This window comes from Telopea speciosissima, chromosome 4 (genome assembly GCF_018873765.1).
Source record: "Telopea speciosissima isolate NSW1024214 ecotype Mountain lineage chromosome 4, Tspe_v1, whole genome shotgun sequence".
Classification (NCBI taxonomy): Eukaryota; Viridiplantae; Streptophyta; class Magnoliopsida; order Proteales; family Proteaceae; genus Telopea; species Telopea speciosissima.
In genome coordinates this window covers 63,871,339-63,890,722 of record NC_057919.1, presented here as the reverse complement: position 1 = coordinate 63,890,722, position 19,384 = coordinate 63,871,339, and the positions used below count along the sequence as shown (strand labels likewise).

The following is a 19,384-nucleotide window of genomic DNA, read 5'->3' as shown; positions in this document are numbered from 1 at the left end:
CGCTCTAAAGAGTATATATAAAGGGTTCCTTTGGGTTCGACCATTAAATGGTTTAACCCATTAAATCACCTCGCCTCGCTCCAAGCTATCACACCTATCAGTAGTTATTCCTTCACAAGATCGGGCGAAACTGTCTACGAGACTACGACTCAATAACATATGCGCTTCAACATGAGTGCAGAGTGATTGGTGCGGATGATATGCTTCTAAGAAATTTAATGAAGTTCAGAACTGATCTCAGCCAACAAGCCTAGGATTGTTGAACAATTCATGAGAAGCTCTTTGCAGTGATTGATTAATCTCAGCCAACAAGCCTAGAATTGTTGAACAATCCATGAGAAGCCCTTTGCAGTGATTGATTAATCTCAGCCAACAAGCCTAGAATTGTTGAACAATCCATGAGAAGCCCTTTGCAGTGATTGATTAATCGTCCTTGTTATAGTCCTTTCATTGAATTTCTGGTGTTCAATCTAACAGACCCTTCCTGCCCGACTTTCCGGGATGAACGGGGTCAGACGTATGCTACTCAAACCCTGGAGACCTGTTCACACTTGGTCTATGAACAGCCCAAGCGAAACCCTGAAGAGAAAAGTAGCAGAAAAAGAGAAGTTAAGGAGGAAGAAAAGGGACCCTAAGAAGGACGAAATTTTCATTGAAACTCCCGAATCGAAGGCTTTTCTCGACACGATGACTATGCCGATGGTTCTTACTGCTGTGGCTTGCGCGCTGTTCGCCAAGGTTCTCATGATGGTAATTAAACTGACCCTTTCAAATTTTAAACCCTAATTCTGGACACCTTATTTCAATAACACTTGGTTTTGTGTTTCTCATTTCTAGTTCTGTTACTATTACTTAGAATTTTTGTTCTAAATACAAATATAGTGCTTGTTTAATTTCATAATGTAAAATTTTCAGAACACCCTCACCAGACCCCTGCAGTGGCAGGAGCCTCGTGCACTGGATATGCCCTTTTTTTGGGCTGTTATGTGATATTCAAAATTGTTTTTGAGTTGTCCATGATTCAATTTCAGAAGCTAAATTTGAGTCTGTAATTAGTTCTTTTTACTAGTAACTTTTTGCTGACAATTGTATGATTATGGGATCATAGGAAGCTTATTCAAATATCTGTCCAATGAATACAAGATCTTGCGAAGTCAAGCTGAACTGAAACAGTAATGGTAAAACTACTTGATGTTAATTTGTGATTGTAATTTTCTATGGTGTTTAAATTTAGGGTTGTTATTGGTGTTTAAATTTAGGGTAGTTATGGATGGCGGGCCTTGGTGCAAAGGTAAGTTTACTCCATTGCAACATAGTGGTCTCAGGTTCGAGTCAGGAAACAGCCTCTCCGCAAAGCAGGGGTTAGGCTGCATACATTATGACCCTCCCCAGACCCTGCAATGGTGGGAGCCTCATGCACTGCATACGCCTTTTATTGGGGTCACAACTGATGCAGATTAAACACAATTGGGCTTATTTTAATGGAAATAAGCTTTGGTTTGGGTTATGTATGTGTTGGGTTTTGATCCAATGTTTTTTTATTGTAATGAGCCACTTTAATGGGCCTATAATAAGAGTAGAGGCTAGCCCTATGAAATTAGTTAAGTGTCATTGTTTCTTTATTTTAATTGTTATAACATGTTTTAATTAGACTGCAGTAGGATTCTATAAGTCTAGTCCTGTTTTGAGTTAGTTTCCTAGTCAGTTTATGTTACCTTATTAGTTAGGGATTGGTTTAGGTCTTTCCTTTTCAGTCTTTGATATTTTTTTCCTTCTTGTTTTTGAGTCTTTAATATAAGCTTGTAAGGGGGTACAGCCTTGTACATGAATTTGATTAATGGGATTTTGGTTTGAGCCTTTTCTTTATACTGCGAGAGTCAGATTTTCTGTGAGATGCAGTGTTATGTTGGTGGAAGGGCGGGAGCCTCATGCGGGAAACCTTGTTCCTTAGACTTCTAGAAACCCATTAACAAGTTTTTGTGACATTTCTGGACGTCACAAGACAGATTTAAGCTGTTCATTTATTTTTTTTCCCCTAGCTAAAGTCTAAACACCCTGTTCCTGCTCAGAGTTGGGAGAGTGCACAGTAATGGTTAGAGTACTGGTACACATGCATGGACACACACAAGATGCATGCCAATACACAAGGGGGTATTTGATTGAATTCGACTCTGAAATTTTACATGGGTAATGTCCTCTCTATCGAACTGTTGAAATGGACATATCATCCATCCATGTGACAAGTTAAGTGTCTTGTGATGTTTGGAAAAATAACAGACCTTGTGACAATAATATTTTGCCTTAAATTTATCAATTTAGAATCCTATTGGGTCAAATATAGGGCTTGATGTCTATTCTCCCGACCTTTATAAATACTTCATCGGTTCTTTTTTCTTCTTCGTCTAAATTTTTTTGAGTTTTTGTATTTCTTTTTCTTTGTCTTTTAATTTACCATTATTTTTTTTATTGTGATTTAGAGTCTGTGCATCAAATTTAGGGTTTCCCTGAGGTTTTCCTAAACTGTCATGCTGGCATCTATGGCATGTGGATGGACTGTCACTTGGTGCTATGTGAAGACCAGGTTCCAGTCTAAAGGAAGCTATTTTGCCAAAATAATAATAATAAAAATAAATGAAGAAAAAAATGTTGAAGGTTAGAAAAGACGCATCCACCCCTCCCAGGCCCTGTGAAAGTCGGATTCGTATCGGGTTACAACCCTCTAAGCACATGGCATGTAGAATCAGTAAGAACAGAAAAACTTTATGAAATGATTCATGAGGAATATTCAAATACTATAGTGTTTTTGTTTCAGCTTACTAAGTTCCTGACCTGATTATGTTGCCAGTATGATGAATCGAAATCCCAAGAAAGGATTGAGCGCAAAATACAGAAGGCTCCGCCTGGTCAAGGGACAGTCAGGATGCTAAGTCGTGAAGAATGGGATGAAATCCAAGAAGTGAGGCCAAGGACTCCTTTTGAATCCAAGCTTGCTCGCCGAAATGCACGAATTAGAACTGATGAACCATTGCATATGGTGAGGCAACCAATTCCTCATCGCTATTTCTTTTGCTATCTATTTCTACCTATGATAGATAAATTTGCTTTCTTTTTTAGATTTGGTAAAAATGTGAAACATCAAATAATAATGAGCATTCTATCAGAGTGGTGGCACTGTTTTCAATGCTATGGCATGATTCTTTGCTTTGTGTTGAGACTTCTAGCCTTTTAGGATCCACTATGTTGGTCATCAGCAGATCCACTGATGATGACCCCGCATAGGCGCAATCATCACTGGGTTGCAACTTTTATGATATGTGTTATGCACATCAGAATATGTACTTAAACAGCCCTGATGATGACATTTCTACGAGATCTTTAAGGAAAACTTACTAGATGGAATAATGTCATTCCTTGGTCAGCTGTAGTGTGTTGCCTATTGACAGTTGACGCTCGAGATGATGAACCATATATGGCTTGTCAAAAGTTGTCATTATTGTTTTTGTGTTGAATGTGTTTTGGAGTGTCTTTGTTTATTTGAGTACTAAGTGAGGTATCTGTTAAATTTTTTATTGATTTCAAGAAATCAAATTTTTTTTAAGTCTATTACTCTGTTTATTGACATAATGGCAAGATGGAAATGGTCAAGACCCTTTTACAATTCTGTATGCTTTATATGTATATGGAGAGTACATAATTCTTGATTTTGGCTGTAGGGAGAACTTTTATTATTACCCATGGGAATTAGTGTCATTACAGAGTTGCATACTGACAAGAATACCTCCACTTCCTCTTGTATAATGATAAAGAAAGCTTATTTATTGATACATATTACTTTGTACCACGTATCTGCAGAGCAAGCATACTCTAGTGATAATTGCAAATGAATATCTACAATTGGAAGCATCAGCATCCACTATCTTAGAAATAGGCTTGAGAAACTTTGAAGATACGAAGCTCCACATTCTCTATAACTGTTAAAGTTAGGGGTATTTCTGTTATTCCTTCTTTTTCTATTACTGTTGGTTCCTTAGTTGTGTGAGTCTATTAGTTGCTGAAATATACCATGGGTATTATTATAAACCATCTTTATAATTTATATTATAAATAAACTTGCCTGTGATTAGGTGAGTATGGAACCATAGTCGGCAGGTCCTTTTCTTCCATCTCTTCTCTTCCCTTCCTCTTTTCTTCTCCTTTCTCTTCTTTCTTCTCCATTCTTCACCAAGTACTGATCAGTTCTGTTTTGCTGCTGTCACATTGCATAGAGCATAACTGATCAGTGATTTGATCCTTTCCTTATTTTGGTTTGAGAGTCCCTTAAGAAGATTGTCATGAGTACAGCAACCTGCTACTTGAGGTTATGTAATGGAAGTTGTCTCTGAGGTCTGACTACTACATGAATGAAGACTGAAGATTAATCCTCTCTATGATCATCAGATCTCTGTTCCTGCAAGATTTCTTTACTTACCGAGACGCACAAGTATCATACACCAATGCATGTGTGATACGTGGCTCGAATTCCTTTAATTGTGAGAAATGTCAAGTTTCCCCGTCAAATCGGAACTCTTCTTCTCCGTAGAGGATACACACCAAATCCGGACTTTCTATCTACTGCATCCTTCTACTCTGAAGTACTCTCCAACTAGGAGACCAGCTTTGTAGCCAGACAATTTAAGAAAACCTTCCATATTGGGACTCTCCTCGGAGATCAACTTTCTACTTTGATCTCCCACAAAGAATCAATTTTCTTTCTGAGATGCCTACCTTAACTGGACTTGCACCACCGCCACTCCCAAGGTATATAAAGACACGGGTAATCACACAAGTATGAATCGAATTCACTATTGGCTAGTTTTCTGCACTATTGATCTACATGTTTATATCATTGTTGCTGAAGAAACTGACTTAGGCATCGGAGAGTTCCTCCTGGAGTCGCCTCCTGTCCTCTCTTGTGTCTCGTGTCTTATCCTCGTAGGCAAGTGCAATGCCACGTCTAAGAAGATCCAGTTTTTTGTGGCAACACGTACTATTTTTGTGACCTGCTCATATCTGGAGATCTGATCATCAGATCGTGTTCTAATTTTACAGATGTGTTATAAACCGTTTTAAACGTATCATCCCGAACAAAGTTTTTTTGCCATTCCCGTTTTAACTATGGCTTAGTGCTGAGGTGATAGGAGATCTATCATAGGTTATTGTACATTTGTTAGTGGTAACCTTGTCACTTGGAGAGGAAAAAACAAACTACAGTAGCAAGGTCCACTGCTGAGGCTGAGTATAGAGCTATGGCTCATATTGCGGCTGTGTTAATGTGGTTGAGATCACTTCTTCTGGAACTTGGGTTTCCAGTGTTCCAGTACCCCATATGTTGCTTTTGAAAGTTAGTTGGTGATATGTTCATTAAAGCTTTGTTTTGTCCAGCCTTTTAAGTAGGTTGTTCCAAGCTGGGCATGGGTAATGTATATTCTCCAACTTGAGGGTGTGTGTGTTAAAGTTAGGGTATGTCTGGTATTTCTTTTCCATCAATAGCGGTTCCTTAGTTGTGTGAGTGTATTAGTTTCTCACATGTACTAAGGATATTATTGTAAATCATCTTTATAATTGATATTTATTTATAAACCTGTCTGCTGTTTGGTGAGTATTGAACCCTAGTCGACGGGTTCTTTTCTTCTACATTCTTGACCAGGTACTGATCAGTTCTGTTTTGCTGCTTTCACAATAACAATGCTATGGATGTTTACTGCCTAATTTGTTTATCTTTCTAAATGTGACCCCTTTAATGATTTAAATAAACAAAAAGTTGAAGAAAGGGGGCCAGTACTGGACCCCATCCTCCCGTCCCCCCCCCCCCCCCCCCCCCCCCACACAAAAAAAAAAAAAAAAAGAGTGCAAAGAGTAAGAGAAGAGACAACAACAACAAACTCAGCCTTATCCCAACTTAATGGGGTCAGCTACATGGATCCAAACAAAATAAAGTAGGGAAAACTGAGGCTTGAACAGAAAAAGGGAATGAAGAGATTAGAAATGAAAAATGGAAAATGACAAATGAAAGATTGAAAATAAAAACAAAAATGAAAGATGAAAGTAAGAGGAAAGAGGCACAGCTCAACAAGTCAGGAGAATCTAAGCTAAATGGGGTCTGCTACATGGATCCTTGCCCTCCAATAAGCTCTATTCGAGGTCATACTTGGTACAAGACCTAGACTATGCAAGTCCTTCCTCACAAGTTCTATTCTCAGTTTAGGCCTGTCCCTAGCACTTTTAGCTCCTTCAATCGGGATCATATCACTCCTCCTTACTAGGGCGTCTCTAGGCCTCCGTTGAACATCACCATACCACCACAAACGCCTCTCTCGAAGCTTGTCATGGATCGGGGCAACTCCCAAGTCAGCTCTAATACGATCTTTCCTAATTTTTCCTCACATCCATCTGAACATTCTCATCTCTGCTACTCATAGCTTCTCAATATAACACTTCTTAACTACCCAACATTCTGCCCCATACTTCATAGCCGGTCGTACAACAGTCCTATAGAACTTTCCCCTAATCTTTGAAGGAATATGTTTGTCACATAGTATCCGGACGCAGCTCTCCACTTCATCCATCCCACTTTAATCCTCTGTGAAACATCATCCTCTATGTCTCCTTCTTTATTTATGATTGACCCCAACTATCTAAAAAAGTCACTATGCGGTTTCTCTCTTTCCTCAATTCGCACCATGTTAGTATCCATCATAGTATGACTAAAATTACACATCATATACTCTGTCTTTGTTCTACTAAACTTAAATCCTCTTGTTTCCAAGGTTGATCTCCATAGCTCTAGTAAGAGAAGGAGCAGAAATGAAATTAAAGAGCTAAGATAAAAAAAATGGGCCCTGATGTTCCTAAGGTCCTTTTATGGTCGTAAGGGAATATTTGTGGATTATACTGCATCGGGGCCCTTCCATACAGTCATATCTGGTAATAGTTATGGTCACATGGTGATAAGAAGCCAAATGTAGCTTTTGATGGCACTACTTTCCTGAGCCACGGGGATGGAAGATTACTAATTATACACTATATCCAATTAAAGAACGAATATAATGATTTTGGATTTAGTACCCCTGTCTGAATCTGAACTGTGTTAAAAGAACCAGCAGAATTTAAAATTTACCTGGTTTTGGACATTAAAAGTTTCACCATGTATTTATATGTAATATGACTTCAAACATCTTTAGATCCTGTGACTTCTTTCTCCACTTTGTATTTGTACACAGATTTGACTTTATAAGCTCTTCTTCAGGAATGTTGGAGCTTAACCAGGAAAAAAGAATACGAGCATTACCCTAGCAATTTCTTCGTCCTTGGTCTGGTCCTTCTTTGCTCCTGCCTCACTGGTGATTGCTTTACGAAAAAGTTGCATATAAATAATAGGTCAACAAGACTTGTAGCAGAGAAAATATTCATACTTGGTTATATCCCTCAGTTGGGAATGGCAAGTCTTTCCTTGGACTCTGGTTTGGTTTGTGACACCTGTGTTCTCTCTCTCTCTCTCTCTCTCTCTCTTAATTTAACGGTCGGATTTGCTCAGAGATTCTCCTGGCGAGACCTGAGAAGCCGGTGAGCCCCTCGCTCTGCTGCCCTCTTGCTCTCGCTTTCACCTCAGGCATTTAACCAGCTCGAAGCCCCGATTTGCTATACCTTTGTTGAGGCTATTGATGCTTGGAGAGCAGCTCTGCTCCAGCGAAGGTTTAGGGCTTGCCGACTGTCTGGTTCTCACGATTTTACAGCAGTAACTCAAGAGCCAGGCGAAGGTCTGTGACCTCAAGATTGAATGCTGGTACTCAAACCCTAGCTTCTGATCTGGTCTTTTTGGAGGTGCTCGTCTGCTGTTGCAAGATCGAAGAGAAGAGGTAATAGAGGTATCTTGTTTGGGTTGAAGCAAAGAGGTAAAGAACAAAGTTTTTATTTATATCCACCATGGAGAGGCTACCTGGTGCCGGCAGTGCTCTTTTTTGCTCTTGATTGATCCTCTCACTGTGGAAAGGATCTGGTCCTCCCCGATTCTGCGGAGGTGAGTCGGGGTCCCCCTTGTCTGTTCTTGAAGGTACCTTCAAGGCCAACGTGTAGCTTCAGAAGCTGTTTCTTCTTCTGGGTGAATCGCCACTAACAGAGTATAAGAGCCACCTGTGTAGTAAGGGATACTTCCTCTACATTTCCTATAACCTTTTATTTTTGTAATCCTTAGCTTTTATTACAGGATATTTCCTCTGGGTTCCCTTGTGGACCACATCGGCCTTTGTATTGGAGCATCCCCTGTTTAGTACCCTGTCTTGTATTTTGTGCTGTGTTGTCTTTTTTCATATCCTGTATATTGTCATCTTGCTAGAATATTAGTAGAAGAGTACTGCTGGTGTGACTTACTGTGTGGCTTTCTTCCTTTTCTACAGTAGTATATTAACCAGATTTCCCATATTTAGTGTACCACTTTTCAATTCCTCAATTGCTGTTGCTGCTGGTTGAAGTGATCCTATTACTCTTTCGCTAATATTTCTGTTATTTGTTAGGCTGAACTCTTCGTTTCCCTATTTGTGTAAGGCTTGGCTTTTGTTTATAATCTGATATTTTGCCGTCCCTGACATGCTATTTTATAGTTCTTTACATCCCATACTATTTTCTGTATCTTAGTTTATTTTGTCTTGATAGTTGCTTAATCTGTTTCTCTAAGTTGATTATATTTTAATCAGTAGATCTCATCTCACTAGCACAGTTCTTACTTAATTTTATAGTGTATATAAGTATATTTGCGACCTGCTGTAGCGATTAGCTTTTCTTTATGTCATGATTGTATTACTGCTTCCTCATATCGACAATAATCTGAAATACTTGTTTAACTTTACTTTTTCATCATTAGTTGTGGGAGTGTAAGTGTCTATTTATGCATTAAATACCCTTTGTATAGTCCTATCTTTATTGGTGCGTCAGGTAGGCAGCCGGCACTATATTCTACCAAGCCAATCCCCTTTTGCATGGATCCTACTATTTGTTTTGATTATCCCTTACATTTCAGTATATCATGTCCTTTGATACTAATCTTGTTTGTAAGCATAGGATTAGATTTGCATCCTGGAACATCGGATCTTTGATGGGTAAGAGTTTGGAGCTGATAGATGTTGTGTGGAAAAGAAGGATTAATGTTGCTTGTATTCAAGAAACAAGATGGAAGGGTCACAAGGCCAAGGCGTCAGATGACTTCAAACTATGGTACTTGGGAGATGAAAGCGGGAGAGGTGGAGTGGGCATAGTTATGGACAAAGACCTTAAGGGCGAAGTAGTGGACGTTAAAAGATTTGGAGATAGGATCCTATCTATCAAGCTGGTGCTAGACAATGAGGTTATCAACATAGTTAGCGAGTACGGGCCGCAGGCAGGATTAGATGAGAGTGTTAAATCACTATTCTGGGAACACATGGATGGTTTAGTGCAAGGTTTTGGTCAGGGAGAGAAAATTATTATTGGAGGTGACCTTAATGAACACGTGGGCACAGATTGTAGAGGCTATGAAGAGGTTCACGGAGGATATGGAGTTGGGGAGAGGAATGAAGAGGGAATATTAGTGCTAGACTTTACGATAGCATTTGACCTGTGCATTGCAAATACCTTTTTTAAAAAGAGAGATGAACATTTAATTACCTACAAGAGTGGGCAACATACAAGCCAAATAGATTTCTTCCTAACCAAAAGGTCTGACAGACTATTATGTAAGGATTGTAAGGTTATACCTGGAGAGAGTCTAACCACCCAACATAGACTGGTGGTCTTGGATATGTACCTGGGTACGAGGCAACGGAAGAAGGCAAAACAGGTTTGTCTTAAGATAAGATGGGGCTGTCTACAAGGAGCTCTCCTAAAATCATTTATCGATAAATTAGCCCTATGGAAGGTGAGATTTTGAGGGAGATACCAACAAGGTGTGGATTAATATGACGACTTGTGTTGCTAAGGAAGTCCTTGGGATTTCAAAAGGGTATGCATCTGGGCCCTAGAGAGACTTGGTGGTGGGATGACGAGGTCCAAGCAGCCATTAAGACTAAAAGTGATCGTTTTAAGACCTGGTAAAGGACTAATGAGGTATTATGTGGCCAAAAATGAAGCTCGGAAGATTGTGGGGAAAACAAGAGTAAAGAAATATGATGAACTTTATGAAAAACTTAATACGAAGGAAGGGGAAAATGTGATCTATCAGATAGCTAAAATAAGAGAAAGGAAGAGTAGAGATTTGGACCATGTTAGATGCATTAAGAGCGAGGATGGCAGAGTACTAATACGAGATGCGGACATTATGGAGAGATGGGGTGAATATTTCCACAATCTACTAAATGGAGCTACCTTGACTGATGGGGTGGATTTAGAAGTGGAGAGGAATAGTCTTGAAGCCAACACACGACATGGACAGCTACTACGAGTTGGCGAGGCCGAAGTTAAAGAAGCCCTACGAAAGATGAAGGTAGGCAAAACATCAGGACCAGATGAGATCCCAATTGAAGTGTAGAAGAGCTTAGGAGGATGGGGGTTATCTTGGCTAACCAAGTTGTTTAACAAGATTCTGGGTACAAAGAAAATGCCAGATGATTGGAGGAGAAGCACTATAGTTCCGATTTATAAGAACAAAGGTGATGTCTAGAACTGCAATAACTATAGAGGCATTAAACTAATGAGTCATACCATGAAACTCTGGTAGAAAATCATTGAAGCCCACCTAAGAAGAGAAACTAATATCGAATAACCAATTTGGCTTTATGCCAGGGAGATCCACGACAGAAATTATTTACCTTCCGAGGCTTATGGAAATCTTTAAAGCTTATAAAAGGAATCTCTATATGGTCTTTATGGACCTAGAAAAGGCCTATGATAGAGTTTCTAGGGAGTTCATTTGGCATGTCCTAGGGAAGAGAAGGAGCTCAAGTAACTATGTGGATATAATTAAGGATATGGATGAGGGCGTGGTGACAAGTGTCAAAACTGCACAGGGACAAAGTAGTGAATTCCCAATTACAATTGGGTTACACCAAGGATCAGTTCTAAGCCCCTATTTATTTGCACTTATCATGGATGATTTAACCAGACATATTCAAGATGAGGTCCCTTGGTGTATGCTATTCGCTAATGATATTGTTTTGATAGATGAGACAGTGGAAGGGATTAATGCGAAGTTGGAATTATGAAGATCAAACTTGGAATCAAGAGGTTTTAAGTTAAGCAAAACAAAGACAGAATATTTGATGTGTAACTTCAGTCAAACTAAGAGAGGTGATGAAGTGGTGAAACTTGAGGAGCGAGAGCTACCACAAAGTGAATGCTTTAGAAACCTAGGGTCAACCATTAACAAAGAGGGTGATATAGAGGATTATGTTTCCCAAAAAATTAAAGTAGGATGGATGAAGTGGAGAGGAGCATCAAGAGTTTTATGTGACAAACGCATGCCTATTAAGCTCAAGGGAAAATTCTGTACGACAGTAATAAGACCAACGATGACATATGGAGTGGAATGTTGGGCAGTTAAGAAGAGTAATATAGATAAGGTGAGTTTAGCAGAGATGAGGATGTTGAGGAGGATGTGCAGCAAGACCAGGAGAGATAGAGTAAGGAATGTTTGTATTAGAACCGAATTGGGAGTTGCACCAATCCAGGACAAGCTTCGTGATAGCCGCTTGAGGTGGTTTGGTCATGTCCAAAGGAGACCCATGGATGCACCAGTACGGAAGAGTGACCTGATTCGATTTGAAGGAGCTAATAGAGGCAGGGGCTGGTCTAAAATGATTATTGGAGAAGTGGTAAGAAAGGATATGCATATGGTAGGGCTTGATCCTAGTATGACCGCGGATAGAGTTGTTTGGAGGACAAGGACCCATGTAGCCGACCTCTCGTAGGGGTATGTTCCTGGGATGCTGTTTTAACTGCTGCTTAGACTTTTTCCTTTTTTTTTTTTTTTTAACTATTTTTAGTTCTATTATTGTCATGGCCTCTTCGGATCCATGTAGCGGACCCCATTTAGTTGGGATAAGGTTATGGTTGTTGTATATAAGTTCTCTTTTTCTACAAATTCAAGCAGTAAAAGTTTTTGTATTTTATATCAAGAAAAGTGTAGCAATGCATGTAGGAACAAAATGCATACATTCTGCATTAGCTTCAAATTAATCAGTTACAAGTTTAGTTTCTTCTTTTGACAAGCTAGTTCATTTTTATTTTTTTATGACAACTGAGTTAGTTCTGGATATTACTTAATTTGTGATATGCAGGATGATGTCAAGGACTGGACCATCGATGTGTTAACAGATGCACTTACCAGGGTTGAAGAAACTGTGAGGGGTGCAAAGTGACTTTTAAGTTGATCATCTTGCAGGATGGCACTTTCAGATGAATGTCGAGAGCCTCAAATATTTTAAAGAAGTCCACAATGCTGTTGCACAATCTGAAAGATTGTGATTTATGGTGTGGGTGTGCCTGACCTGATTGTGTCATTTATTCGGTGTTGGATCAATTCTAGATATTCTCTAGATAAGACCTCTTCAACTGAGTTGGGGACCAGCTTCATTTTGAGCTTGTTATTCCGGAATAAACTGTATATTTGCATTCCTTTGTGATATCTATTGTTCTTCGGCTGAGAGTCAGGAATGTTTGTCTCAAAAGCACGTACTCTAAATGTCTCTGCCTCTCAGATGGATCTGGACTGGGTTCACCAAATTTATGGCCATGCAGCAACTTCAATTCGTTGTTTTCCTTTTCCCTGATGGTATGCAACTCTGCAACTGATTTTGAATTTGGCCTTCCATTAAAGTATACAGATGGGATTTGTGGTCATCGCCAATCTTACGGCTTGATTATGTGAGGTGAATTTTTTCAGCTTTAAGTATCTTCTTCAATGCACTTTTGCGAATTAGTTTATAGAAATAAAGTTTATCCCTCTGGATAGTAACAGAGTCACTGGTTTTTTAGGCACATCACTTGGGACCATTCAGCAGCCTGATGGAAGTGTTCCAGTTATATGGTACTCTCAATGAGATGATTTTCTTTGTGATGGTACATTTGATCCATCATTTCCATACCGTATATGGTAGGGCTCCAACAGGTCGGGCTGGGTTGGACTTTTTAAAAACCCAGCCCAACCCTGAGTCCCCTTAGTTGGGCCTAGGCTTGGCCCGACTTTGACTCGTGGCCTAGAAAATCCAACCCTGACCTGCCCTAATCATGGAGTGAGGGAAGGGAGAGATGCATGGACTGACTGAGTTGGGTTGGGTCAGGGAGAAAATGATCAATTTTACATAAAATAATACTATAATAAAATATAGTATCACTTATTATCTTCATATATAATATATGGAAAAAAATCTCTGCTTGGTGGTTTTCCTATGCCCTCTCTCAGGGCACTGTGAGATGATGCCTCTGCCCCCTGGGTAGATACTCAGGTGTGCTCACCCATTAGTCCAGACACTTGTGTAGACCATGCGACCAAGTAGAGATCTCAAATATTACAAAATGTGAGTGACATTTAAAGTTTAAAATATATATGAATATCAATATATATTTTATAAAATAAAACATAAAACAAGGTAGGGTTGGGCCGGGCCGGGCCGGGCTGGGCTGGGCTCGGCCCAAGGCTTCAACCCTGACCTGACTAGACCTTGACTCAGGGTTAGCAATTTTCAGCCCTGACCCTCCCTCAAGGCCAGCTATCTCAGTCCAAGTCCTGTTCGGGCTCAGGGCGGGTCTGGCCGACAGGGCCAAACTTGCACTCCTTGTATATGGCGTCCAACATTGATATTTGCATTTTTTATTTTTTTTTTTATAAGAAAGAGATAATATTAACTAAAGAAGAGAAATGTCTGAAACAAAAGCATGGGACCTATTACATCTAGCTTGGATCGCAAGTTCATGAGCCAGATGAATAAAGCATCTATCTTGTTTACATATCTTAAAATTAGGGAAAGAGCCTAAAATATGTTTAATATCCCATAAAATAGTAAAAGTTTCCCAAGGCCATTGGTTGATGTTTGCATTTTCACATTGTTCATTTCAACAGTTCTTGTGTGTGTGTGTGTGTTTTTTTTTTTTTTTAATGTCTTCAGGGTGATATTTATGAAGCAGAATACAGTCAGTCTATTGTATCTGCACTAATATTGATGGAAACTTTTTTTTGTCCCTGGGAGTAAGCTTGTATTCATAGAACTAAGGTTTCTTAAGCATCAATTTCCAAAAACTCTATATATTTGATGTTTAATTGTTTACTAATTAGTTTCCCATTTCATATTTATTTTCTTAAAAATGTTATTTTATCTTTTCTTTTTTTATTAACCAGGATGATGATGATGAAGATGTAATCATTCAAATCTTATAAAATCTTTATTAACCATGGTTTCAAAAACTATGGTTCAATGCATCCTATGGTTTTATTGAAGAATGTATATTGATCATATTCAAGTCCTTGAGTACTATCTCTATTTAATTTGGCCCAAGAGAGTTAGGAAGTTGCTTTTGTTGGCTAATTGCCATAATTAAAGAAGGGGGCTGATAACTTGACAAGCAATATGAGTGTATCCATGTTATACAGGGCTCTCAAAAAGGCATACCCAGTGCACGAGGATCCCACCACTGGGGGGATCTGGGGAGGGTCATAATGCACACACAACCTTAACCCCTGTTTTCGCAAAGAGGTTATGTCCATACTCGAACTCGCGACCACTTGATCATAATGGAGCAACCTTATTGTTGTGCCAAAGCCCACCCCTATAAAAGGCTCTCTCATGGGTTAAATTTCAACAGAAAATGGGCATTCTATATGGATTAAAAGGTGTCTCCAAAGTTGTAAAAAGTACAAACTTGGCATTAACCTCCATTATTACATATTAGAGATATGGGGTTGAAATTTTATCAGTGAGGTAGGCATAGAATTCTCTGTAAAATGGATGCACCCGCCCACCATTGCTTGCCATATTGCAACTGATTAACTCTACAAATTAATATTTTCCCATTGAGAAAAGGACCTTAGGTGTATCTTGAACAATGGTTCCATTAGATGTACTGTATTGGTTTTGTCTCATTCTCTCTCCTCTCTAATTCATCCTCTATGGTTTTTTATCTTAAGCGCAATTGATGTTTTTATTTATTTATTTTTATCTCGAATATTATCTGGGACCCGGGCTGGCCCCTGGCTATTTATTAATACCTAAGCGCAATTGATGTTGAAGTAGTTTAACATCTCAATTAAAAGCTGTCCCATGCCCATCATTCTTGTATTCTAGACTTGTGTTAAAGTGCTTATTAATGCTTTGGTTGGTGTGCATTCTAGGTCAATAATGCATTCCAAGAAGTCATACCAAACATAGCCTTAATTTCAAAATTTCTACTATTCTACTGTACGATTTCATATGCTTTCAATGTATAGTTGTATAATTCATTCTATTTAATCATAATTTAGAGTTGAGATCTTCAGGAGATTGGATGCCTGAGACCCACAAAATCTTGTGGTTGAGAAGATAAGATGAAAAATCTACGTTAAATAAATAGTGAGCATGGGTGAAAAACTATATGGTATGATTTCTTGAAATGGATTATCAATTTAGAATGTATTCATGCATTCCAAGAATGCATACCAAATGCAGCCTAAGTCATTCTATTCTATATATTGGTGGATTCTCAAACAAATCATTTTATTTTTTTGGAAGTTCATCATAGCCATATAGCTAAGGGGCCTCCATCTCTCAGAAGCCAAAAACCGACCTTTCAAATGAGGAGAGAATTTTTGCCTCTACCCTTTTGTGGGTGATAGAACAACTCAAAAGGGTGAAAAAGTAAAAATAAACAAATAATCTTTATTTAGCATGTCTTTAATGTGTTAAATGTGACTAAATATGAAAGTTGGTGAATCTCATATGGTGCTTTGCGTAATGTGTATATAATAAAGCAATCCCCTCCCCTAATTCAGTACATTTTCCTCAAGGAGAAAATTCTCGCCACCTGAGGTGAAAGAGAGAATCTCTTCATCCAAGATTATTATAAACGTGTTCTTTGAAATCTCCGTGTCAATAGGACTCAGTCAATATGGCAGATGGGATCAACAAATGTTGTCCTTAAATTTATTATTTGAGAATATTGTCAAAACATGGTACTGTCAAGAGAAGCATGCCTTTGACAAGTCATATATTAAATTTTGGAATCAAAATTGATCATATACCTCTTTTGTATTGTCATGCACATTTTCTTTTAGCTTATAATCCATGCCTTGGTGTGCACGCTCTAATTTTAGATTTTCAAAGTTTTATCTTTGCTACTTCGCTAATTTTGTTTCGATTGAAACTTAACATGTAAATAAGAAACCTTGGGATCTATCTAACAATTTATTTAGTGAAATTCAATATACCACATGGCAGATATTTATAGCTTATAAAATAATCCTCTCTCAATGAGCCAAAAAAAAAAAAATATTGCTTAAATTGCTTTAGAAAGCTTACCGCGCTGCATGCTCTTCTCTCTCTCTCTTTTTGGGGTGAAAGCTTGGACAACCTAATAACAAGTCAAATAAATAATTTAAGGAAAAAGTGTCTCTGAACCACCAAGGTACTCTACGTCCCAATATGAAGTTTTTATTCAAATTTTCTTTTTGAGAGAAAATATGAATTAATAATTTCATCTAAGGGGGAGTATGGGGAACCTTTCTCATAAAATAAAATAAAAGGAAAAGCCACCCACTTGATTAAATATGAGACACTCTAATTAAAGTTGGAAGGGGAGATCTCAAAGAATATCACTTCCTTAACTAAGTTGCCTATTTTTTTTTTTTTTTTTAAATCAAGTTTGATTTTTAAATGGGAAGTAAACTAGTGAATTTGTGGACCTTGGCCATTTAAGATTGATTCTAAATGCAGCAACCATGTACAGGAGTAGTGTACATCTTGAAGAAGAAAGAGCCACAGATGTACAATGAACGGGGAATGACCTACAAGATAAATAATGGCTCAAATCTTTTTATTTTTTTTTGGGACGCTGTCCTCTGTGCCGCAGCGCAGGCTGCGCCCAGGCACATGGGAGTGGGCATAATGACTACCCTACCCCCCTAAGTGGCAGGCCCATATGCTTGAGTGTAACCTACGCTGCGGCACAGAGAACATTCTTCCTCTTTTTTGCCCAGTATAATCCTTTTGATTAATTAGATATAGGATAGCACTAGAGTCCAGTCTCTATCACACTTCATTCATTCCATCAGCTTCAGGTAGGTTGGCTAGTCTTTTCTGTGATTTGATACTTTAAACAGGAGGAGACAATGGCAGAATAATAGCCTTTTACCTGATATGTTACCAACTTAAGTGATGTATTAAAATGCATAAAATCAAGATTTTTAGTTAACCCATTGTAATCTCAAACATTCCCCTCCCCCCCTCCCTCTCTTAACAAAAAAAAAAGAAGAGAGAATGTTCTTTGTGCCGCAGCACAGGCTGCATCCAGGCACATGGGCCTGCCACTAAGGTGAGTAGGGTGGTCATTGCGCCCACCCCCCATGTGCCTAGGCGCAACCTATGATGCGGCATAGAGAATAGCGCCCTAAAAAAAAAAAAAAACCAAAGTAACTCAATTAAGAAGGAATCCTTGGTTGATCAAGGTTTTAAAAGTGGAATGAGGTTCTGGATTGGTCCCAATCGATTCTGATCCAAATCGATTAGAATCAGTTAGGAATTGGCCAGGTTCTACCCTAACCCTAGAAATGCAATATGGATCAGTCAATCCAATCCCTAGTTTTTTAACCCTGTGTTTGGGTAGTCTTATTTTTACATGGAAGGGAATAAAAAGTTAAAAAAAAATAGAGCAAATAATGAAAATAGAAAGAAAGAAAAACCCAGATTCCAAACGAACAAATTCAAACTCGAAAAAGATGTTTTTAATTCTCGAAGAATGAGGGGCAAAGGAATTGATCTAGATTATAAGATATTGAAATTTGGTGGACAAATAGATCCCATGCTCACATCTCAAATGTCCAAGTTCTAGTACAAATGGTGTTTTCACACATAATAAATGAAGCAACAAAAATTTGTGGATTACAAATAAGATGTCCAGTTAAGGCATACATGAGAGGGTATGTCATAACATAGGAGGACAAATAATTAAAGGGAAGCAGTTTTCTATACGGTGTGTCTATCTCTCTCCTCCTTAAAACAAGGAGGCATAGGTGTGTTTTCATATGGGAGAGGAGAGGAATAGACTCATGGAAGTGCTGGCATAAGCTACACTCTCAGATAGAGATATTTTTCCCATAATTAAAATTAAAACTGAAATTTGACACATATACAATTTAAACCATTTCCTAAACATCCAAAGATCAACCAACCATGAATAGTATATGATATAGTAGTTGGGCTCCATTCTGCCCATTAGGTGGTAGCCATTCATACCAAATTCTAGCCAAACAGGGCCTCCCCTATTTGTTTGGGTTCATTGATTCCATAGAAAATGCTTAGATAAGACATTTAACTTGAGTTTCTCTCTTTCTTTTCTATTCTTTTCTTTCTTTCCCCACTTATTAGAAAATTGAAAAGAAAAGAGGATTCATGATCCCACCCATTTGTCTCAATTTCACATTCTATAATTGTGTCTACTTGAAAGTTGCACCGTTTCCTTTTCATCATTAGTCTTCAATTCTTCATGAAACAATATTGAATCATAACACTTTTCTTTTGTTTCATTTCCCTACTCTACCTTCTCAAAGATAAATCATTTTTTTCTTGTTTTGATCTTTCTATTGCAGGCATTTTTTTTTAATTCTAAAAAGAGAAAGGAGGGTATCAATGACCCTTTGATCTGGATCCATATCTATATTTGATCAATTCTAACTAACATCTCATCAATTATGGGTATTTCATTAATGGGAGAGGGTTCCCTACACTCCCTTTGGAATTTGATAAAAAGGGGAGGGGCATTTATGATTTATCACCCTTTCATATAAACAACACATAAACAGTGATATGTGAGGGGATGTACAATTTCACTTTTGAGCTAGCATTTGATCAAACTTTTTTCCTTCATTAATTAATTGAAAAATGGATACATTTATGTCCGATATTTCACTCATGTGGATAAAAGGAAAATCTTGTTGTAATCAGGTTTGGTGAAAGAAAAAATTGTAACATCATCATCATTATTAATATTATTATTATTGTTATTATTATTATATTTTTCAATGATGGTAAAAACCTATCATTTTACATTTCAACTTAAAAATCATACAAGACGACAACTCCTCATAGTGACTTAAAAGTAAAAATCTATTTTTATTTTGATTTAAATATATATTTTTTTAATAGGATAAGAAGCATTCAAATGAAGGTTATTTCTAAATTCACCACTTTGGTGACAA

At 38.1% G+C, this 19,384-nt stretch overlaps 1 protein-coding gene across 1 annotated transcript; it reads left to right on the top strand.

Annotated features, from left to right (window-relative positions):
- The first annotated feature begins 382 nt into the window (after positions 1-382).
- Positions 383-12,458, top strand: LOC122657638. The gene is made up of 3 exons (XM_043852409.1): positions 383-750; positions 2,846-3,034; positions 12,282-12,458. Exons 1-3 carry the CDS (start codon positions 502-504, stop codon positions 12,360-12,362), a joined length of 519 nt encoding a protein of 172 aa, XP_043708344.1. The 5' UTR covers positions 383-501; the 3' UTR covers positions 12,363-12,458.
- The last annotated feature ends 6,926 nt before the right edge of the window (positions 12,459-19,384 follow it).

Bases quoted from the DNA above. Each gene is read 5' to 3' on its own strand.
- LOC122657638 (XM_043852409.1), top strand. From the start codon at position 502: ATGAACGGGGTCAGACGTATGCTACTCAAACCCTGGAGACCTGTTCAC. The intron at 751-2,845 runs GTAATTAAACTG...TTATGTTGCCAG, and splicing joins TCGCCAAGGTTCTCATGATG to TATGATGAATCGAAATCCCA. The intron at 3,035-12,281 runs GTGAGGCAACCA...TGTGATATGCAG, and splicing joins CTGATGAACCATTGCATATG to GATGATGTCAAGGACTGGAC.